Here is a 24152-nt window from a genome sequence, read left to right on the forward strand (position 1 = left end):
TAGTGATATTTTGAAGAATGCTAAAAATCACAGGGATTTTCTTTAAAAGTTTGGGATTACTGGATCATTTGTATCTGAGCATCTTTAAAATTAATCATCCCAAATATTATCCAAAGAAATCCTTACACCAATTACTTTCTCAGTACTAAGACAACTCCCCAAATCCCGAAGATATAAAATGAAGAACAGAAATAACCACAGATTTTTCTCACAAAATGACTTTATGGGCTGAGGAAGACTCTGTATTAATGAAATTCCTAAAGATGTAGAATGACCATTGTTCATCGAAGTTAAAATAAAGAGTAAAGGGGGCAGGAAATAAACACAGACATGAGGCAACACTGCTGGGTGGTATAAGTGTCCACAAGACCCTACGTTCATCCCAACAGTCTATTTGCTTTAGTAGGTCATGTGGACTTGATGACCTTCATAGTTGTAAAAATGGGAAATGAAAGGAGATGTAACAGAACCCAAGGATTAGGAAGGTGAAACAGACAAAGACGAGAGCAAAAAAGGTGCTGGAAAAGTCAGGGGGAACTAAAGATATGCCTAGCTCTTAAGTTAGAATTTTATTTCAAAACCACAAATGATGAAATTTCTGAGCACATTCTTATTTAGGAATTTTTTGAAAAGAATTGGTGCCATCTAAATTGTAACTAAATATTGCCCTAGAAAAGATCTTTGTAAAATAAAGGATGAAAAACTTTGAAAAGGCAAGGTTGGGTTTTCCTCCGCAGGTCTTCTCTAACTTGTACAATGTATGGCACAGCATTAATGACTATCATGTAGTTATTTAAGGATGAGTCATGGAAGGAGGGAGCACAGACAGGCAGAATGGTTGATCACCTTACATATATTGTCTATGCACCTGCTGTGTGAGGCTTTGTGTGAGGACTGGTGTAGGCTACAAAGAAGTTATAATGAATGCATCATCCCTGCTTCCTTGGAGCTTGCAATTGATTAAGTAAACAGACCATGGAAAGACAAATTATGCACTGTGTAGTGATGCTTCTGTTAATGATGGGTTGTGTAGAAAAGGGCAGCCTGGTAAAATTATACTGTCTAGTGAGGCTGTAGTCACCTTGTTTTGCATACTCTATGATGTCCCCACAGGGACAAAACTGCTTGATGCATGTCTCCAAACTTATCCCACCATCAAGATGCATATGATAAGTGTACTACAAGACAGCACAGGATCAGTACCAAATAGGACAGGCAATAAGAGCAATAGCAGTTCAGAAAAGAAATCATTTATCTAGGATGAGTCAAAAAAAATTTTGGAAGAAGAGGCCCTTTAGCTAGTTTTGGAAAACATACTAAATGTCAACAAATGCATTTCTGGGTAAAGTACTACAGTAAGAATTGACCAAAGATCAGAAAATAACAAAATATGTTGTGAGAAATTAGGGACTGAGCTGGCTGGTGCAGGCATTGAAGATACTGTAGCAAAACGACAAATGACATGCAAAGAAATTATATAGCCTCAGAGGTGGAGGAGCCCTTTGTTAGAGAGCAGGCAAGGAAGCTAAAAGAGGTACCAAAATAGATGCATTTGGAAGAGAGCCAGCATGAAGTTGAGAGGCTCCATGTGACACTGTCAAGGTTTTCAGTACATTGGGAGCTAAGGTTATCTGCAGAAAGAGGAGGAAAAGAGGGAGAAGGAGGTGGGAGGACCGTGGTGACAGGTGAATAGATACTGTAGGTGTGGAAAATAATGCTGAAGAGAGGCATGTGCAATGATCATGAGAACTCCTGAAGGTCACTGAAACTGGAGATAATAAATCTGTGCCAAGCAGTGCCTTTGTGTCATTTTATCCATGGCACTCAGCAGCCTGGTTATAGATGTGCAGAAGTCATGAAGTTAGTTTGCTACAGAAGTGTAATAAAGGACTGGGAGAAAAAAGTCGGGGGAGCTGAAGATGCTGGAGATTTCAATGAAGTCAAAAAACAATGAGCATGAAGGTGAATGCTTGGGAAAGCTCGAGATCAGGATTTTGTTCAGTGACTGGTTAGTAACATTTTGTTGTCAGTGACATGGAGTAAGATGTTAGAGGGGGAGCAGTTTCAGGTGGTGACCAAGGGTGAACAAAGGGGAGGTCCTGCAAGTGGAGTGACAGTAGATAAAGGATTTCTGAGCTGGATGCAAGATAGGCTGTGAATTTAGAAGTTTAAATCACACCCATGTGAGTTAATACAAAGGAAGAATGATGGAATAAGCAAGAGGTGTTAGCATCTCATTCAAGGTAGGGGAGTGACTGAGAGGTCCTCTGTTAAGAGCTGTGAGAAGGGTAGAAAATGCCATAGCTTCACCAGAGGGAAAGACATGGTCTGAAAATAACAGCAAAGAGCTAAAGATGTAGCATCACCTCCTGTACTGATGCTACACAGAAGTAAAAGAGGACACAACCTCCATTCCAGAAAGACAGGGAGAAGGCCAATGTCAATTTCCTCTGCTAAAATTTATACTTTCATCTCCTCCTGCCTTGCACAAAATGCACTCATTTCTCTACCAGCAGGGTTAAAATCTTGGCTTTCTAACTAGCTGTTTGACCTTGGGAAACCAGTTAACACATCAAATTTGCATGTAAGGTTTACATAAGGATGGATACAATAATGATCATTATACTAGGGTTTGTGATAGAGGGAGGATGAAGGAGAGTTCAAACCTCTGCTCAGCCAGCCATGACCGTCACGAAAGATAAATAAAATGCAGTCATGCATGCTACAGAATGTCAGGGTGCAGTTAGATGGAGCAAACTATCATAAAAACATTTAAGCAAACTGAAAGCACATAAATGCTATGGCAACACTACCTATTTTGCAAGGATATAAGCTTGTTTAAGCACTCGTGTCAAGTGCTTAGAGCTGGAACCATAACGTTGGGGCTGGAGAGTAAATCTGGGAGCATTAAAGGCAAGAGCCAGACAGGCTCAAAAAAGTCACCCATGGTATGCTTCCATTTATATGAATTATCCAGAACTGACAAATCTATAAAGACAGAATGCAGATTGGTGGTTGACAGTGCCAAGGGGCAGGCAGAACTAGAGAGCACCTGCTTAATGGGTGTAAGGTCTCCTTTTGGGGTGATGCAAATGTTTTGGAACTAGGTACAGGTGATTGCACAACATCCTGGATGTTAATTGTTCACTTTAAAATGATTAATTGCTACTATGTGGATTTCATCTGAATTAATTTTTTTTTAATTTTAAAGGCAGGGCAATTATACAGAACTTTGTCTATTTCTTCCTGCTGGAAATGGGTAAAAATGATGAATAAAATATAATTTCTGAAAAATCTCATTTAAGCAAGAGGTAAGGAAACATCAAGTCAAAATATAAGAAAAATACAAATTTAGACATGTGGGCCCAGAGGTCTACCTCTTTCCTCCACAGGGTGAAGCATAACTAAGAAGAACAGCAAAAATGCTGTGCATGGTGGTGCACACCTGTAATCCCAGTGGCTCAGGAAGATGAGACAGGAGTATCTCAAGTTCAAAGCCAGCCTCTGCAACAGCGAGGTACTAAGCAACTCAGTGAGATCCTGTCTCTAAATAAAATTAGGGCTGGGGTGTGGTTCAGTGGTTGAGTGCCCCTGAGTTCAATTCCTAGTACCCCCTCCCCCCACAAAAAAACCCAAAACAGAAGAAGAAGAATAGCAATAATGTCTAAGCAATAAGGTTCTACTAGATATCAGTATTTAATAGAAAGCTATAATAACCAAAACAGTGAAAACCTGGGCAAATAGGCCATAGAAAAATAAAGACCTGCATGCTATAAATACATACATGAATATATCCTTGATTTGTATTTGAAGATAGATAGGGACAGTGGTTAATATATAAGGCCAGGGCAAATGAGTTATCATACTTAAAATTAAATAAGATCTTACTGATATATTACCAAAAGTAGTGAAATAACTAGTACTAAATTTCCTACTGATTTTTTTTTTCTGGGATTGAACCCAGGGATACTTAAATACTGAGCGACATCCCAGCCCTTTTTGGTTTTTATTTTGAGACAGATTCTTGGTAAATTGCATAGGGCCTCACTAAATTATTGAGGCTGGCTTTGAACTCACAATCCTCCTGCCTTAGTCTTCAGAGCCACTGGGATTACAGGTGTGCCCCATCATGCCCAGCAAAATTTACAATTTATTTATTACTAATTTTTCTACTAATCACATCCCTACTTAATATTAAACACAGAAATTGATCATAAGTGGATTAAAGGACTAAAAGTGATCTGAGCATGGTGGCACAAATCTGTAATTCCAGCGACTCAGGAGGCTGAGGCAGGAGGATCTGCAATTCAAAGCCAGTCTCAATAATTTAGGGAAGCCCAAAACAACCTAGCAAGACCCTGTCTCTAAATAAAGTATAAAAAAGGGCTGAGATGTGGTTCTGTTTAAGTGTTCCTGGGAAAAGTACTAAAAGTGAAAGGTATAGATTCAAAGATTTTAGGACCTAATGTAAACTATCTCCATAGCCCCTGAGTAGGAAAAGTTTTCTTAAATGAGAATAAATAAATAAATTACTAGATAAATAAATAAATAAATAAATAGAAGAATTAACCATAAACAGAAACTTATATAAACTAGACTATCTTAAAATTAAGAACTTCTGGCCTGGCGTGGTGGCACACACCTGTAATCCCAGCTGCTTGGGAGGTTGAGACAGGAGAATCACAAGTTCAAAGCCAGCCTCAGCAATGGCGAGGTGCTAAGCAACTCAGTGAGACCCTGTTGCTAATAAAATTCAAATAGGGCTGGGAATGTGGCTCAGTGGTTCAGTGCCCCTGAGTTCAATCCCTGGTACCGGGAAAAAAAAATGAAGAACTTCTGTTCATTGAAAGTTACAATAGAGTGAAAAGCCAAGCTACAGAGTGGGAGAATATTGCCACATACATAATTGCCAACATAGCAGAAGCCAATTTCTTTTTTTAAAGGAGAGGGAAATATAATGAGGCAATTCACAAAAGAGGAAATCCAACTCCAAATGGGGACACACACACACACACACACACACACACGGTCTCCCATTAATGATGGTTTGACATAATTATTTTTCTACTTTTTGATGATATAAAACCATACACATTCAGTAGAAACAGTACGTTCAATCTGGTCTTCTCCTGGGCTAGTGAAGTGCAGTGCTATGCCTTCTTGTAATGCCACGCAACAGCAGCAGCAGCAGCAGCAGCACATGCCAGAGTCATGTGATCAGGAGGAAAAACATCTGATGGTCTGCAGCGCACCATGTCACTAACTAAGCTATAACATTTAGTCAGTCAGGCGTGTTAATTGCACTTTTGACTTACAATATATTCAACCTATGATAGTTTTTCCAGGACAGAACCCCATCATAAGTTGAGGTGCACCTCTATATGAGAAAATGCTCTACCCGACAATCAGCAGTAACAACAAAAAATGCAAATTAAAACCTCAGTAAAATATAGTTGCATTTCTCCCCTAGCATACAACACGGCAGCAAATCAGAAGCATTGGTGAAGACATGGAGGAACTGGAACTCTCAGTCCATGGTGGTAGACATGTTCACTGGCATTATCACTTTGGAAAACAATTTTGCATTATCTAGGAAAGTTGGAGATGCATGTACCCTAATATTCAGCAATCATTAATAATAGTTCCTCCAGACTGAGAGATACCTCAAAGTCAGCAAAGCAGAACAGATGAGAAAGTGCTGGTACATTCATACAATGGAATACTATGCAGTAATGAGAATAAAAGAATTATGGTTTCACACAGCAACACAAATAAATTAGACATACATAATATTTAACAAAAGAAGCAAAACACACATATACACACCTATTTAAACTTAAAAAACTAAAAATATGCTTTTTTTAAAAGGACATATGAAAGTCAAAATGGCATTTATATCTGCAGGGGCAGGTATGAGAGAGTGCGAAGATGTACATTCCAGGGATTTCCAAGGAAGTTTGCAAATATAAATATGTAATGATCTCTAGTATATTGTATTTCACAATAAAACACAGCTCAAAAAGATAAATGAATTATTAGGACCTAAGAGTTTTCACTAGGAATAAAAAAAAAATTGGAGTTTAAAGGTGAGTTTGAAACTATGGTGGCTATTCAGAAGCACAGTAAACTCTAGAGGTGGGATTAGCACTAGTTTCTTCCTCCAGTGACAGACTTGCTACAGTTGTGGCATACCTATTGTGGTACAGGTGTTGTCAGGTGTCAAGGAGAGCAAGAAATAAATGTAACTCTTGGCTCTACTATATACCCCACTGAGACTCCTTTGCTGTCTGATTGCCTTGGACAGTGCAGGGGAGCTGGAAAACTTGAAGTAGCCAGGGTAAGTAGGTTTCTAAGAGGGCTAGTTCCAGGACTCTGGTGGTTCTAATGTCCAGAGTCCCTTGGCTGCTGCAGGGAGCTGGTCTAGGGCCTGCACATTTCTGACTTCTATCTGGGACTCATCTCAGCCATCAGTCCCTCAGCCTGCATTTCTGAGGTTCCCTATTCTAAGTTTTACCTAAGCACACAAGCCTAAGGAGGGTATAAAGAGCTGAGTGTGAAATGAGATCACCACAGGCAGGATGGCGTGATAGGAAGCTGAGTGAAGGCATATAACGCTGGCTTAAGCCTTTTGGGTTGAAAACAATTACAAGTTATTTCCTCGTCTGGGTTTATAATATTGGTGTTCTCTATAAATCTATGTATGCAAGAGCACTCCCCACAGCATACAACACAGAGATATGTTATATACTAGCTTTAATGCAGATTCACCAGAAAGGCTCATTTTCCAGGTACCAAATCATACTGCTGGAGCTACACCTGTGGTTGGGAGGCAAGGAAGAGATGAGAACAGTAAAACATTTAGGGAAACAGGAAAAACAGGACAAAAAATCTAGGGATTTTTTTCCAAGTACTATTAGGATTCTTACCACTGTATAGAGATTTTGAGGACACAATTTGGGACACTTTTGCAGAAATTCAACATAAAAGAGTAACATAAATGTTTCTCTTTGTGTACAAATCTAGGAAATAAAATAACCTTTATTGCAATATCCTCTGTTTCTGCAGGACGAAGTCTTCTTGTTGATTGCTCATAGCTGTCCAGGTGGTATCTCCCAGGCTGCTTCCTGTTTATAGTTTTTGGCTGCTACATTCCAAATAGAAAAGAACACAAGTTGAAGCTTTATGAAAAAAAAAATTGAGATTTTGCTGAACATTAACACGTTGCTACTTCAATTCCAAGAAAAAGAAACAAGTAAAGTGAATGTCATGTTATGATTTTTTCAGTGGTTTCTCCATAAAAGCAAATAATGAAAAAATGTTGAGCTATGATGTGAAACCTAATTCTCTAGCCTCTTATAAAAAAAAATGAAAAGAAGATGTGGTACTTGCAAGTGATGGTGGTGAAGTACTGAATCCCAAATAAGGATCTGGATATTTTTTCTCCAGCAATGTGGATGAATCTATCTAGGAAATAAAAACCTGTGTGTCCTATCAAAACATTATCAGATTAACTCAGGTCAAATTAGAATCCATCAGTTAGGCCCACTGGGCTTATAAGCATTCCAGCAATGTACTATTGATCATTCTTGGAATCATGAGGATTTAGAGTCTGATTCACTCACATAAACCAGAATGTTCTACACATGAATCTACTGTGGATTGGCAAAAGCAAAAACCTTCAGGATCTTTTGCTGAAAGATAACCAATGTTTCATAAGGAGATTCCTAAGTATTATAGGATGATCTACTCTATGTCAAATATTATTGCACTATTTCTAGTTAATGGTCTGAAGCATTCTAGAGAGGAAGACTGCTGTGGTGAGAGAGATCATCTTCAAAAATGTGAAGTAAACTGAAGTCTAACTAGAAATTTCTCATTCTCTAATTTTGAGTTTAATTTCACATGTTTGAAGTCACATGGCTAATGACTTGAACATTTACATCTCCAATGCTGATTTCACATAGCTAGAGATGAATTTCTAAAGAGAAGGTAAAAATTTAGCTACATAAACCTCTAACTTGGAAAAATTTCTAAGCTCAAAATTAGTTCCAGGAAGTTAGCAAACAAGTATTTCAAGATAAATGACTATCTGCCTTTTTCAAATATTTCTTGGGAATTATGAAAACTAAACAGTAATATACTTTAAAACTTAAATTATCTAAAAAGCAAAGGATTCTGGAATAGTGAAAATTTTTTTAAAAAAATTTTTGACTTGGAATTGTAGGTTTAGTTTTTTGAAAAATCCACTGAATTTTACTATGGGAATTAGAAATGTTCTTTTAAAAAAATCAGTAATTTAATCCAAACAAGATATTGCTTTTCCAATTTCCATCAATTGGTGTCCCAATAGACCATCAAACTATCAAATAGTACAATGCTAGGCTTCATACAAATAAATACACAGTTTAAAAAATCACTGAGCAAATTGAGAGTAAAATACTAGCAGTGATTACATCACATAGAAAATACTAAACATATTTAACTTAGAAAAGAGAGTATGTGTGTGTTGATGAAATTTTATTCCAGTTTTGCTCTTCCTTTCCACAGCCCTCGCAGATAGCTCTAGAAGTGCGTTACATGAGATGTTGCAGAAAGTCATTATTCTTTAGAATACATATATTTGCCCTACACAACAGGTCTCCACCTATGTGTAAAATGCACTGTCTTCTGGTGTCACTAATTCTATCGTAGCATTGCCCTCAGAGGTTCAAAAGGAATGACTTCACGAAACTGAGGAGAGGGTGGGAAGAGGAGATGTGTTGACAGAGATTTGAGCTGGAGTCCCATAGATGTAATTTGAAGAGGCTCTGGCTCTAGAATGTCACTAACTCTCCATGGAGATTCTACAGCCAAAACCACTTAGCTCTAAGCTTTTACAGAATACATAGAATGTTAAGCGCGCTCAAGAAGGAGTTTCCATTAGTGTTATTTTCAAACACAAAGATTTTTTTTCTCTCCATTTAAAAAAGCTGGTCGTTTGTGGTTTGGCGCATCAGCAGTGATGAATGATCCTGAAAGACATCAGAAGTCCGGTCTGGTTTCAATAACCCCGAAGATATTGGATGCATCTGAAGAGGATTCTATTTTCCTTCCAAAAACCTATCTCAGTTCAATTTTTCTCCTATTCTTCATCTCATACAAAAAAAATATTACTCAAATTTCCCTAATTTCATGAACTCAACCTTCTACCTCCCCTTTATTGAGGTCATCTCACTTTGCTTATCCCCACATCTCTGAAAGATGATCTAATGGGTTCTTTGGTAGACTAAGCTCATCCAAAGTGTGATGAGGCTTGTTCTAATCAAATATTTGACTTTCCTGATGCCTAAAACTACAGTCACTCTGTAATGTATTCTTGTTCCTATGTCTATATCCACCCAATGGCAAACATGCATTGTTACTACAGCACAGGTAAGCATGGTTTTAGTTCCTTCTTAGACAAAAATCATACCTGCCCAATAAAACTACTTGAAAGAAAGCAAAAAATAAATAACTCCAGAAAAGTAGAAAAAAAAAACAATAAGGCTAAATATAGCCAAGTGCTGCCTTAACTATTTTTAGCAACTTAAAACATGATACGAAAGAAAATTTAATATAGATTAACTTTCTTGTAAAGGCTTTCCAAGTTCTCCAGTCAGAAGACAGCAAGTACATTTTTGTTGGGCCACATAAATGGTAAATATATTCATATTTTTCCAATCATTACACAAGTAACTAATATTAACTGATAACATGACTCATTTTGGAATAAAATCTCTCCACTTTACTGTTATGAAATATACATATAACTTTTAAAAATTTCTTCAGAATTTTTCAGACACACCCTTCAAGAAAGTGATATAATCCAGTCCCACTGATTTCAATATTCTCTAATGGCTAATGATTTGTACATTTACATCTTCAGTGCTGATGCCTCTTTCTAGATGTCTGTGTCTCAAAATCATGTATAAAACACACCTTTTGATTTCACCTCACTACTTTAAACCTTGCCAATGACTTCTTTTTGCATGCTACTAAACTCCAAATTCTTCTGGTGTACAGGACTCAGTCATTGTTATTACTTTGTCTCACTTTTCCTTCTTCACGAGGCTCCAATCATAGTGTATCTTTGTCTCCTGAAAATAAGTCGAAATAATTCCCACCTCAAGATCTTCGTACATGCCTGTTCTCCTGACTGAAGTGTTCCTTTTGTTTACCAATATCCCATTGTAGGACAGGTACCTATAGGTCTCACAGGTATCAACTCAAATGATGGCTCTTCAGAGAAGCCCTTTTATAAATGACCACCCAGTTTTGAGTATCCCATTCGTGTAATGTTCTTTTATTTTCTTCACACAGTGCATTTATATAATGTTTTAAACTTGTTATTTGACTCTAAGACAGCAAACTCTGGGAAAGTAAAGATCTCAGGTGCCTCTCAGGTGCCTTGTTAATAGCCACATCTTTAGGTCCTGGCACAAAGCACAGGGCAGCCAATAAGTCTGTAAAACCAGGCAAATACATTATAAATGGTTTATTTGTATTGCATGTAATACATGTCAAATTAATATTGAGGGTTTACAGACTTTATGTAAAACTGAGTAAATATATGTGTCAAGGATGAATGAACTAACCAGTCTACAAGTCATAGATTCAGGTTTTAATTCTGACCCCACCCCTTGCTAATCTTATGACTTTGTTCAAGCTACACAACTGTGCAAATTCAATATGTGCAGAAGAAAGTAGCAATGTATTGTAATATATTAAGTAGATAAAACTACATAATGGATCAGAAAGCATATTTTAAATTAAAAAGTATACTATAACTAAAAGAAATAAGAATGTGGTATAGGCTTATTTTATATTGTTTTTATATAAAGCTTGGATCAAATACCCTCTTAATTTCCTTTTGAGTTGAACACATGTTGCCCCTCTTGGGATAATTATTTCATCATATATAAAGACAAGCTTTATAGCCTCATACATTTGTTTATTGATTTTATACTTGGGAGGTATTTTTTTAATATAGAAGCAGGTAGAATTTTTTCTTCATAGAGATTAAAAATAAAGCTTACAACTTTTCTAATTGCATCCCCATTAAACCATCCATTCTGTCAAGAACATTCACAGCTTCTGCAGTGAGAAAAGCACTTACCACTGTGGTATGTTTCTTACAGGACTCAAAAGGCAAAGAACCTTCGCCGGTCCGCCAGCTGTCGTCACCAATCTCATCACTCAAGAGAAACTCATTCAGCTTTTGAACACTGCAAAAAGCAAACAAACAGAACAAGGATTAGCAGTAAAACTCCCACCAACAAAAATACCTAAACAAACAAACCTTCCTCTCACTCAGTACCATGGTGAACAGGCTCTCTAAATCATTTCTCAAGACCATCTGGAAATTCAGCTAGATTGACCAAATGTTCTAAATTGCCCAGGACTGACCGGTTTTTAGGACAAGACATTCAATGCCAATATCAGAAAAATCTCAGGAAAAACAAGAACCTTGATCATCCTAAATTTAATAGAACTTCTTTCTTTCTTTTTATTGTTGTTGTCATTTGTAACTATATTTTCTGTCAAAACTAGTGGGGCCAAAAAGGAAGGTGGAATAGGGTGATTAAAAACAATACCACCAATAAGGAAAATATTCTTATAATTCTAATTTTACACATGAGAGGAATTAAGCATAAAGCAGTTAAGTAACCTACTTAAAAATCACTTAGGGTCCCTGACCACTGAGGAATCCGGCTTAAGCACTATTTTATACATATTTTCTAAACCTGGCAATGAGAGGGCCTTTTACAGTCTTTTTACTCGAAGCATTGGCCAAGGACCTGCAGAAACAACATCACCAGGGAACTTATTAGAAACAGAATCTCATGTCCCTCTCCAACATGTGAATCAAAATATGCATTTTAATAATATTCAGAGGTGCTTCATAAGTACATTTACAGTTTGAAAGGCCCTGTTCTAGAAACATTTTGCAAACAATTTGCAAACATTCTTTTCTGCGGTCTCCTTAAACCAGGCATAAGACTCACTTACCCTTTTCACTGTAATTTACTCAAACAATATCATAAGATCAGGAACAAAAATAAGTAACAATAGAAACAATAGCATGATTTGAAAACATCCTCCTATAAGTGAATATTATACTAAAGAAAAGAACTTTAAGTCCTATGAAGTTGCAAAGGAAAAGAAATGCTCTTCCAGCCTGTTTGCTAACTGAAAGTGAACAAACTCACTGGTAGGCACAGCATCAACTACAAGGGAAGTGTTGCCTTCATAGGAAACTAGAAAATATATATTCAAAATAAAAGGTTCACTTATTTATGGTTTTTAAAATTTCACTTGAGCTTGTAGTCAAGTTCACTGCCTCCAGATAGGTCTGCCAAGTTTGCCTTTGTGACATGATAATAAAATAAATTAAGTTTAATTCAGTCTGCTAACCATGATCTTCAAGTGCCTTGACTTTGTATATCATAGAAACATAAAGATAGATAACATCCATTGAGCCAGTCTAATCACTAGCTTCCAAACTGTACTTTCAGGGAATTAAGAGAGATGATTAAGGAAAACTTTGATTTGCATAATCTCTTTGAGTCTTTGTTAGGAAAGTCTGGCCATATAGACTGGAAAGATTCAGCATTAGAAATGCTTTATGAAATAGCATTTTATTTGTCTTAAATGGCAGAAATCCCTTCTGTACTTTTATAGGTTTTAGTTGTCATTCTGTTCTAATGGTTTGAAGATATTTGGTTTTAAGGAGCACAGATTTGTCAATCATGGCTGTAAACAACCTTGCACTATTCCCCTGAACAGAAAGAGAAGTGAGGAGGCCAAATTCATGTGCCACTGTATCTTCAAGTCTAGCAGCATTTGGCACACATTTCTCCATGAATGCTTGTTCAATGAATCAAAGAAGAAATAAACTAATGATTCAGACAGTAAAACTGGTTGATTCAATTCTTCAGTTCACTTTTTGGGTATACACACAAATCTTACTAATGCTTTTATGAAATAAATGAGCCTCAATCTTGCTGAACATCAGGAAACAATGATCCCTGACCTTAATTGGGGGTGGGGAGAAATTTCTCTCCTCTTGGTAACATACCATGGTGGAACTCCATTTGCAATGAACAATACCAACCCTTCTCTAAACCTCTCCTTTCCCTTGACCTAGGATCACTGGCTGAAAAGTCCCTGTGCTGCTATTTTGTTGTTGGTGGTTTCACATCTATATCTCCCATTAGACTGTGAACTCCTTACGAGCAAAGATTTTCATTTTTAGAATTTAGCCCAATTTAAAATATAACATAACAATTCCTCAAGTTAATGTCTGATGAATGAATAAATGGGTAATACAAAAAGCATTTCCTGTTCATATGAGGTCTTTTCAGGAATCACAGAGACAAAACAACTATGGAAAATGCATGAATCCTGACCAAGGGTGAAGTAATTTTCACCACACTGCCAAGGTTATATTTTAAAAATGCAAATCTAATCATGTAACAGTCCTTCTCCTAAAATAACAAATGGCACCCTTCGTCTCTCAGCATCTTTAGCATCATCTAAAAGCTCATCACTACTTCCCTTCTCATATCAGAATCTTTTCTCCAGCTATACAGAACCACTTTTAGTCCTCTGAATATACCAAGATTTCTCACCTAATTACTCAATCTTGGCTCCTTCTGATAAAGTACCTTTCCCCTTTTCCTCCAACTGGTCAAGTCTTATGTATTCTTTAGGAATCTGGGAAAGAGCTACCACCTTCTTCAAAACTTCACTAACCAGAGAGTCTCCCTTCTTTCTCAGTAAGCTACAAGAGTCCTCACACATGGTTCTTGGCATTCTGTGTAAGGCTCATAAAAAAACACAACATATCAGAATTACTTTCCCTTCCTAGTCTCTCCAACCAAACTGTGCACTCCCTGTACATTTTAGTTGTCTCTTCATCTTTGCAATTCCCAATGCCTAGCAATGTAACTAAAGCATTCACAAATGAATGCCGACCTGTAGAAGATGCTCAGAGGCATGAAGTAGAAATGAGCACAGTGGTGGTAAATGCATAAATGGAGATATGCAAAATATATAAAGTATTTAGGCAATGCACTAGGTACTTTTTAATAGACTATCTAGTTTAATTTTCTCAATCACTATAAGCAGGTGATATCATCCTTCTCATTTGATAAGAGAGGAAGCTACACTATAGAGACACTAAACAATTTACTTGTGATTGAACAATGAGTATTCCATGGTTGTGATTTGAAAGCAAGTACATTCATTGCCAATTTGCTATCCTGCCTCCATAGCCACTATAGTTCAGTATTTTACTAATTTCTCACTTGTTTAGATTATTCACAAAAATATTTAAGGATTTAGTCTTACATGTTACTTTTTCAATTCTCAAAGTTTACTTTGGGAGTTTAAACACAACATGGGCACTTTGGACAAGTGTCTATTCATTAGAAATAATGGATTTCATTGCTGGCAGTTGCATGTTTTTTCAATAGGATTTATGAAATTTTATAAAATGAAATATAGAGACCCAGCCAAAGCATAAGTATGCTATCTGATAAATATCAGTAACAATTTATTTGACTGAAGGTAATGCAGGAGACAAGCCAAGCATAAATTCCTTTGGGAGAGGTACATGAGAGAAAGGACACAAAGTCATTTCCCAACAAAGTGAGGAATTTGTTTTATACTTTTTTTCCTTGGCAAATAATATCTCTGGACATAGATATTGAATTATACATCAAGTACCAGATACTTAAACTCACATTGCTTTTATGGGATACAACATATTCTCCTCCAGAAAAGCACAACACATAAGTTATTTCCTAACAAATAAAACAAATAGAGAAGTAAGACAGCATCATGGAAAACAAAAAACAATAAACAAGACCTCATTCTTGTTCAAGTGTTTTAAAACTTTAAATAAGAGTGGCTTTTATTCAGTCTGTTTTGCAAATAAAGACTGTAACTCTGTACCATAAAATGTCCAGAAAACTCAAACACAGGATACTGTGGGTTTAAGAAGACAGCCTGAAGCATATTTGCCTCTTTCTTTTATCATATATATGTATATAATAAATACTTATTTAATATTTATTTAAATTTAAATATGTATTTACTATATATAATATTCTGATACATTTAATATATTATAAACTTTTTCAAAAGAAAACATAAAATTTCCTGGGAGCAGAGAATTTTACATGGCATGGAATTTTCCTTTGGTAAAAAAGGTTCCAAGTTTCTTACATGCATGCATGACACAAGTTTGGGAGTATGCTTCGGCCCATTCTAACCCACCAAATATTAAGAGTGCATCAAAGAACTTATGACTTCCACAGTCCTGAAGAGGAGATTTCAAAATCAGCTGACCAAAGTCTCCGATTATAAACAGGCCTTTCAACTCACTGTGGGCCAACTGGCATCAAAGACTGATCACGGGTTCCCAGGCACAGAGGAAAATGCTGAGCCCAATCAACACTGGGAAAATGTTCATTTGGGTTCCCAGAACCAACACACAGTGGGAAAAAGTACTGGCATCCTCTGTTGACCAGCCATCTCTGTAGGACCCGTAAATCAACCACTGAAGGTCATTTTAGAAAAGCAAGTTTGTATAAGCAGAGTCTATTTGGCCTATGGCTTGGGTAATCTGGAACTGAGCCCTGAACATAGACTGGTCTTTATCAAATTGGCAAATGCCTTTTCTCTGAGATGTACAGAAGGGAGAATGCTATGAAGAAATACACAAGGGACATTATCCACCCACAACTGTACCAGGATTTACTACAGCAGAATTGTATACAGTGGATTTGAGAAACACTCCTGGATTACTTTTATCTTTTTTTTTTTTTTCAAATCAACTCTTTGAGTCCTTTTGATGTTTGATAACCTCCTGGTTTCAGAGGAGTTTTTTGTTGTAAGTCATCAGCTGCTTTTTATCTCCACTTAGAGTGCAAAGTCAAATTCCAATTAATAGCGCAACCATGAAAGGGATAGCAGTTAAGTGGAGAAAATGAAAATAAGGACCAAAATAGCAGACTCTGGCCATCTATCAATTTTATTGTTTGAAGTAGCTTCTCTTCCAGAGCACTGCCTAATTTGGAAGTGGTGCTGCACAGTGTGGCTAGGGATCTATGCAAGTGGTTCAGAAGACAGAACAATAAGAAAAGAAAATGAGGGCAGATGAGGCCAGAGGGCCTGAGCTTTAAACTCTAACAGCTTCCGAAATGTTATTAATGACACAACTTAGAGAACAGGATTGAAGCTATGTTATGATAACCACTGTATTCTAGCAGAGCTTAATTTATAATAGGATAATTTATATGCATTTAAATGCTATCTAGAATTAAACCCCTGGTAAGTCAATGTAAACTATTGCCTAAAACTGGAGATTCTGGTATTTTGAACACTAAATACTATTTTTCTCACTAATACATAGATACCATGAAAATGATCTCATTTTTAAAATCTTATGAGAGATGATCTACATTGCTCTCAATGGCAAAAAGCATACTCCATATATTTAAGGCCTCAGTTTTCCAGTTTTCTAACATTTAGGTATGTTTTTCAAAGGCCAGATATAAATATAATGACTGTTTACATAATATGCTGAGATTTTATAAAGTTTATAAAAATTGTATAGCAAAAATACCACTTTAAGGCTTCCTTGCTTATAATAGAATCTAGAATACAGTAGCTACACTACACACAGTGTAGTACATGTGGCTTGGTAACATGCTTTCAAATGGTTAGGAAATTGGCATTATCACATCACATCCATATTCACAGTTATGCATTATGGGAAGATAAAAGTAAGACAAAGAATACACTGGTTGTAAACACTCTAAAAGCATATTAAAATGAGCAAAACACCAAATAGTTCTGCATATCTTTCTGTTTTCAGACTATGAACCTGTTTTGTTGTTGTTGTTGTTGTTGTTGTTTTGCCTGATTTAACTAAAATTAAAACAGAATATGAAGTGTAGATGGGAATATTTTCCATCACTGCCAGTACAACATAAATTGGCATGGCTTCAGTAGAACATATTAATAAATTCTCTCTCTCTCTCTCTCTCACACACACACACACACACACATACACACACACCTTTTGACCTACTACCACTTCCTCAGTGGGAACAACGTAGCCATGTTCAGCAAGGACCTTAAAGATGTGCATACTATGGGAACTGCTACCATCATTTCCGTAAGTCTAACCAAAACCATCAGGGAAAAGTGCAAAGACAAACAAAGTTGTTTATCTCAATGCTATATGTTAGGGAGAAAACAGAAGCATTCTAAATCTCCATTAAAAAGATCGTCATGTCATTCCATTGTCTTTCCAATCAGACATAACTACCCTATGTTCATATATGAACATACCACCAATAAAACTCCATATATAACCACAAAATGGGATCCTAATTCCAATAAGTTATACTCCATGTACATATAATATGTCAGAATATTACACTCTAGCAGAGTATAATAATATATAGTCATGTATATTTAAAAAGAACAAATTTTAAAAAATAAAATAAAGATCATCATTAAGGAATACTTACAAACAATGGACTACAGAATAACCAGTAAACCTCAAGTATTCTAAAACTAAGGGAACATAATAAAAACAATAACTGAAAGAAGAAGCCAAAAATTACAGAAGTTCATTTTTCAAATTTTAAAATGATCACTTTTATATGAAATAAATAAAGAACTGAAAGATAGCATACCAACATTTTAACAATGATTATCTCTGAGTAGTGATTTTAATGTTATTTTTCACAACTTTTCAAATTTACTACCAGGAGCACATATTGTTTCTACAAGCAAAGAATTCCAGACATTTTAGTGCATACCTTATGATGGCTTTGACTGCAAATCTGACCACTGTGGAGAGCAGGAATAGTGGTGTGACAAGGATATGAAAGAGAGACAGTGAAGCAAAGGCCTCTGCAGGTTTTAGTTTGTTCCCACTGGTGTATGCATGGGTCACAAATGTCTATGCACAAAAAAAAAAGAAAGAAATCTCTCTAGTGATTGCTGGAGAAAGCTACACACATGCTTACATAAAATTTTATAAAACTAACATATGTCTCTGCAACTGTGAAAACAAATTACCTTATCCCAAACTCCCTAACTGAAACAATACTTTCTATTGATGAATTCTTACTGGTTTACATGTCATCCTAGCAATAAATGTGTGAGGAATTCAGGACACATTCTAGTTACAGAATAGGAAACTGATTTCTGTCAAATTACTGAGTAGGAGGAATAACTTGATAGAAAACTCAGAATCGTTAACAGCCTTTCAGGCTTTTTCCAACCTACACTAAACATGCTTAGAGAAAAAAGAATGTTCTCCTGGTTGATGGATCTGTATTAAGCCTGCAGTTTTGGTGTTCAATGAAGACTTATTAACATTTTTAAAAATAATACCAGTTGTTGGGTTTGTTATTTTAGCATGAAATATAATGGAATTATTTAACATTTTCTGCACCATCTTTTGTAAAAATGTATAGAAGCCAAGTCATTGAGATTAGAACAGTCAGTTCTCAACTATTATCAATTTTGCTTCCTAGGGGACATTTGCCAACTTTTGAGGACATTTTTGATTGTCATAACTGAGAGTGCTTCTGACATCCAATAGATGAAGTCAGAGATGCTCTTAAACATCCTAATGCCAAGAACACCCCCTTACGATAAAGAATTAAATGGGCCAAAATGTCTACAGTGTCATGATTACAAAAACCAGGACTAGAACTGTTGCAATGGAAATTTCAAAGAAGGAAATGGCAGAAGTGAAGAAATATATATTACCACCCACACATTCTTGTTCCTACATCATTTATAAACACTGACTTGGTTCCATTTCTACAAGAAAAAAAAAGTGTCTTACAGCAAGAACAGCTGCTATGGGAATTGCTGCATTCATGAAGACTGTGGAAAGAAATTAAATACATTAGTTTCATTGAACTGTGAAAACATTTTCAGTAATTTTAATTAATCATCTATTATTACTTTATTCCTTGAAGACAGGAAGACAAAGCGTTTTAAATAACACTTTGTCTGGAGTCCACAAACATTTCCCAGTCGGCATCTCCTTTTCTATGGTTATATGAGCTCCCACATATTATTCTTAACCAGAAACTATTTCTTTCTCTTTATTGAAGAATTATTTTTTCTTATGAAATGTTACAACAATGGAACTTGGATAAAATAATCCTTTAATGATGCAAATTATTAGAATTTAACAAATGTGCATTCTTGAGAGGCTTTACAGTTTATTTTGTTTGGTTTACTAACCTAATTTAAACATGAAAATTGGGTTACTATGCATATTAAAAATGAGATTTTGGCCAGGCACCATAGCACATACCTCTAATCCCAGCAGCTCAGAAATTTGAGGCAGGAGGATTGGAAGTTCAAAGCCAGACTCAGCAACTTCGTGAAGCCCTAAGGAACTTAGTGAGACCCTGTCTCTAAATAAAATATATAAAAGGGCTAGGGATGTAACTGAGTGGTTAAATGCTCTGCGGTTCAATCTCCAATACCAAAAAAAAAAAATAAAAAGAGATAAAGAATTTGACAAAACTTTGGAAGTTTGCTTACCAGTAGTGATATTAATTTTATTTATGTATCTTTCAGTAAATAAACTAACTCCATATCTTAGACCTTCTGCTTATTTAAATCTCTCTCCAGGAAAATATGTCATTATCATTGATAAGCATGGTATATATAATTTAAACAAGGAAAACTCATATTTTAGGCTAAAATACTAGCATTTGAAAGTCATTGTAAAAATAAAAATGCCTGGGCCAGGGTTGTGGCTCAGCGATAGAGCACTTGCCTAGCATGTGTGAAGCACTGAGTTTGATCCTCAGCTCCACATAAAGAAAATAAATAAAATAAAGATGTTGTGTCAAAAAAATATTTAAAAAATAAATAAATAAAAATAAAAATGCCAAGTTGGCAATTTATTATGATATTGTTCATAAGTCATAGAATTTTAGGGTCCAACGGTCCAAAAGATTAAGTGAAGTGTCACAGAGCCAGGCAATGGCATAGTGAGTGTTAGAATTCAGTTTTTCAAGAGAAGAAGATTTGGGTTAAAATAAAGCATCCTAGCTCATGAACTGTCCCTTCCACTGTCCACAGCAGAACCACACTGCTTTTGCATGTATAACCTGAAATTAGTTATCAAATATAAGTTCTTGTGTAGTACTTAGGATTCAAACACTGATCCCAGTTTCATACTAGCAGAGACAAGGAGCCACGGTTCTGCCTCAGTCTTCTTTCTCTACTGCCACCCTATTTCTAAGTCTATTTCTTTTACCTTCCTTATTATTTAGAGTTAATTTATATTCTGCATCTTTAAATAATTTCCTCTTGAGAAAGAGTGAGAAGTACTACCACTTTTCTGATAACTTCTGAGACAGCAATCTGTCCAAGATACAGGCAGCAGATACCTTAGTGTCTCATTACGTAGATGAGGATAAGTTCATGGCCACACAGCTGGGATTTGAACCCATGCAGTCTGGTGGCCCAGTGTTATGCTTGGCACCATTTTGCTCTGCTATAATTTAAACAATTCACAATAACTAACGTGTGATTGTCATTTTACACCCATTCTCCTTTTTTCTTTTTTCTTTTTCTTTCTTTTTTTTCTTTTTTTGTATTAGAGATTGAACTCAAAGGCACTCAACCACTGAGCCACATCCCTACCTCTATTTTGTATTTTATTTAGAGACAGGGTCTCACTGAGTTGCTTAGTGCCTTGCAGTTGCTGAAGCTGGCTTGAACTTTTGATCCTCCTGCCTCAGCCTCCCAAGTCACTAGGATCACAGGCGTGCACCAACGCCTGGCCCCATTCTCAGTAATGTCTACAATGACACTACACAATAATGAGGAAATAGCTTAGGAAAGGTCACATGCGTGATTCTAAACTAGGAGGTGATGGAGTTTGGAATAAAACCCAGATCTTTCTGGTCAAAAAAATCTTCATCTTCTTTTTACTTCTCCTTATAAAACTTTATCAAAGTGGAAAAAGAAAAATAGAGTCTTCTTTGCCTTTCCAATGAATTAAACACATAAATAGCATGTGACCCTTTGGCAATGGAGATTACAAAATTGTTCAACAGTTTCTTTTCCCTTAAATTAGTGTTTCAAGCAAGAAAAGCACTGATTGCACAAGTAGAAATGGATCTTTAGTTCTACTACTATTTGTTCTGTTTAACTTTGCTTTTTAATACTTGCAGATACCTTTCTAAACACTATACACATACTACCATATTTAATTCCCCAAGATACAATTAATACATCCTAGCTTATCATTGAGGAAACTGAGGCTTCATCAAGAAACAGACCAAGATTGGATAGCTGCCAGTTTGCTAAGTCTGGATGTGATTTCAAGGCAGATTGCCCTAAAAGACCCAAAAGTATCCAGTATCCTACAATGTCAGTTTTTTTTTCTTTTTCTTTCTTTCTTTTTAAAAGGTCTTTGCCTGGTGCTCTACAAATAATATCCATCTAATACTTTAATGTTTCCTAAGTAGTGTCACATTATGGCTTTATTTGGTTCTCACAACATTCTTATGATGCAGGTATTAATATTACACCAATTTTTAGATGAGGAAACTGAAGATGGGCTATTGAGCACTAGGCATTGCCAGTGTTTATATGAGATAGTGAATACAAAGCAATTGACCCAGGGCCTATAATAGAGTATACACTCGATAATTTCAATAAACCTATTTCACAAAGAAGCATTCATCATCTCTAAGATCTGAAGACATTTATAATTCAAGAAAAAACAACATGTAAATTTCTAAATTTTCAGTTGTCAAAGGTCTTTGGGGAAAATGGGGATGAGCAAAACTGACTCACAAATAAAATATTAGCAGAGATAGTCTAAGTTTGGTAAATTGTACTCACATGAGCCCATTATTTTTGAGAGTGCTGCATCATACTTTGAGAACAAAACATTGTATTTAAAAATTCTTGAAATGCATTGGAAAAAAGAGTTTTATGTGAATGAAGTTTGACTTCTTTTGCTTGAAAATGATATTTTCCCCTCAATTTTGAAAAATGGTCTTTTAAGGACAGTCTTCAAGAAAACATGTCATAAGCTCTCAGAGATAAAAAAAAAATCTTGTAGATAATTTCAAAGCATCTTTGGGGCTAAAAATAGCAATAGTTGTGTAGTCAAATCAACTTACAGAAATGTTTACTGAAAACCAGTTTTGCCATCCCAATTTTACTGATAAGAGGTCTTAATCATAGGTCCTAATAACATCATCTTCCTCATGTCACAGAGGAAGAAACCAAGGATTTATGTGTAAAGTAAAATGGCCCAGGACACACAAACTACAAGGAATCAAAATCAGTTCTACTTGACTCTAACCTTGTGTTTGCCCTGGTCTTTAATTTAAATGTGAACAGCTTCGTGTGGGTAGGGGCTACTGAACAGCACATGCCTCGAAAATACACAGGCTTCCTTTAATGCCTAGAATGTTTCACTGATTGTAATGGAAACTGAAGAGACTGTGTTCGTTGATCACTTTTCCCATCACTGGTTCTTAGAGCAACAGCAACTTACTGGAGAGTGATGTATAAAGTGCAAAGGTTTTGAGACTAGACAATTCTTTCATTCTTGTTTCTTTCACACTTTTGCAGAAAATGTGTTCCCAGGCATACAACTTGAGAAGCTTGATGCCTTTCAATATTTCATTCGTTTTCTTGAGTCTTTCAGTGGAATAATCCTATAAAACAGAGGAATAAAGTATAATGCAATTCATCCAAGTAAACCAGAAAGGCAGGACTAAATAGTGTACACAGATTGAGGAGGTCTCAATTTCTGACCATCTCTGCCACTCATGAAGCTATGAAATTCCCAGAAGTAGTTAATTTTCTCTTGGTTTCAGTCTTTTCAACTTGAGGAGACTGTTGAAGAAAGAGTTTAATGAGATGGCCTCAAAATTTCTCTCCACCTAAAAACATGTATGTCTCTGTTGCTTGAGACTATATTAAAAGAACTTTTTCGGTTTCATATGATTACCTTGAATAATATCTGCAGAAAACATTGATACACATGTTGAGAAATGATAAATAAACTTACAAAGGTTTCCAACATCTAAACTATTCTGTTCTCTCTTCAACACTATCATTCACACATACAAGAAAAAAAAAAACAATGAATTTAGGAATAGTTAGTTTGATTCTTATTTGGGGATGTGAGGGTACAATGATGTGGACATTCACATTACAACTTCAGCATATGGTTATGGAAACCAAATCTATTGTCTCTAACTTCAGGAATTTCTCCATGCTTCTTTGTAAGCTTTTGTTTAAAGTCTAAATTAGATTCCCCAGCTACTAACAACTGGGATTAATTATAGAGAGATTTTCAGCAGATACCAATGCCCAAATTTAATCAGCTGTTTAGCTCCCTCCACCACCAAACAGTGGGAGTAGAATTTCTAGCAAGGTACAATTTGACCTATTAACTATCCAAAGGGATAGTGGAGGGGCCAAAAGGCAGATAGGAAAAAGCAAAAGTTGGAAATGGGCTGTGTTCTGATCATCTTTTTGTCTCCACAGGGTCTTGAATGCCTATTAAATGATTGTTAAATGAGTGAAGGAATATGGTATAAACAACTAAATGAAAGACAGATGTTTGAGTATAGTCATATCTACACTTAGGTCCAATTCCACACCTTTCTATATTTGTGTGCTCAAATAAAAAGAGCAGATGGCTTAGACAGAAATAATGAGTAACCTCACCAGAAGCAGCAGAAAAACAAGTGATAAAATCCATGAGCGTGGCACACAGCTTGCTTGTCATAGTGGAAACACCAGCCTGAGAAAGGATTCCATCAGCAGCTGCATCTCTACATTTCACACCTGATTTACACAGTCTTGCTCATGTTTAATCAAACTTCACTTCTAAACATGCTGTCAACAATTTTATTATTTGCAAATATTTTTTCAAAAGAAGCTAATTCTTACTCAAAGAGATTGCATGGCAAATTGAAGCCAGAGTGGGTCAATAATTGGGCTTTTCCTTGTTCACCAAGTTGACCACAAATGTTCTCCCCTGCCACTAAAACATTTCCACGTAACCCCATAGGTCAGCACATGGTGTGAATCAACCC

General features: G+C 36.0%; 1 protein-coding gene and 1 long non-coding RNA gene across 12 annotated transcripts in view; one reads left to right on the forward strand and one right to left on the reverse strand.

Moving 5' to 3' along the window:
• Window positions 1-24152, reverse strand: part of Abcc9 (ATP binding cassette subfamily C member 9) — a 129947-nt gene that overhangs the window by 79053 nt on the left and 26742 nt on the right. For all 10 annotated transcript variants that reach the window (XM_046436378.2, XM_046436380.2, XM_046436376.2 and 7 more), the window contains 5 exons: window positions 22598-22760; window positions 18899-18939; window positions 17859-18001; window positions 11135-11243; window positions 7037-7144 (listed from right to left, as the gene is read on the reverse strand). In XM_046436378.2, coding sequence (XP_046292334.1) covers window positions 7037-7144; window positions 11135-11243; window positions 17859-18001; window positions 18899-18939; window positions 22598-22760 — 564 coding nt within the window. The remainder of the gene's footprint in view (window positions 1-7036; window positions 7145-11134; window positions 11244-17858; window positions 18002-18898; window positions 18940-22597; window positions 22761-24152) is intronic.
• Window positions 1825-12969, forward strand: LOC131423888 (uncharacterized). 2 transcript variants are annotated; one of them, XR_009226000.1, is made up of 4 exons: window positions 1825-2008; window positions 3212-3311; window positions 3393-3517; window positions 7066-12969. It is a non-coding gene; the product is annotated as an uncharacterized LOC131423888 (long non-coding RNA). The 2 variants fall into 2 exon arrangements; XR_009225999.1 differs by lacking the exon at window positions 3212-3311.

Source organism: Marmota monax, unplaced genomic scaffold, assembly GCF_021218885.2.
Source record: "Marmota monax isolate L192 unplaced genomic scaffold, Marmota_monax_Labrador192_F-V1.1 WCK01_AAM20220418_F8-fsc00012, whole genome shotgun sequence".
In the NCBI taxonomy this organism is placed as follows: Eukaryota; Metazoa; Chordata; class Mammalia; order Rodentia; family Sciuridae; genus Marmota; species Marmota monax.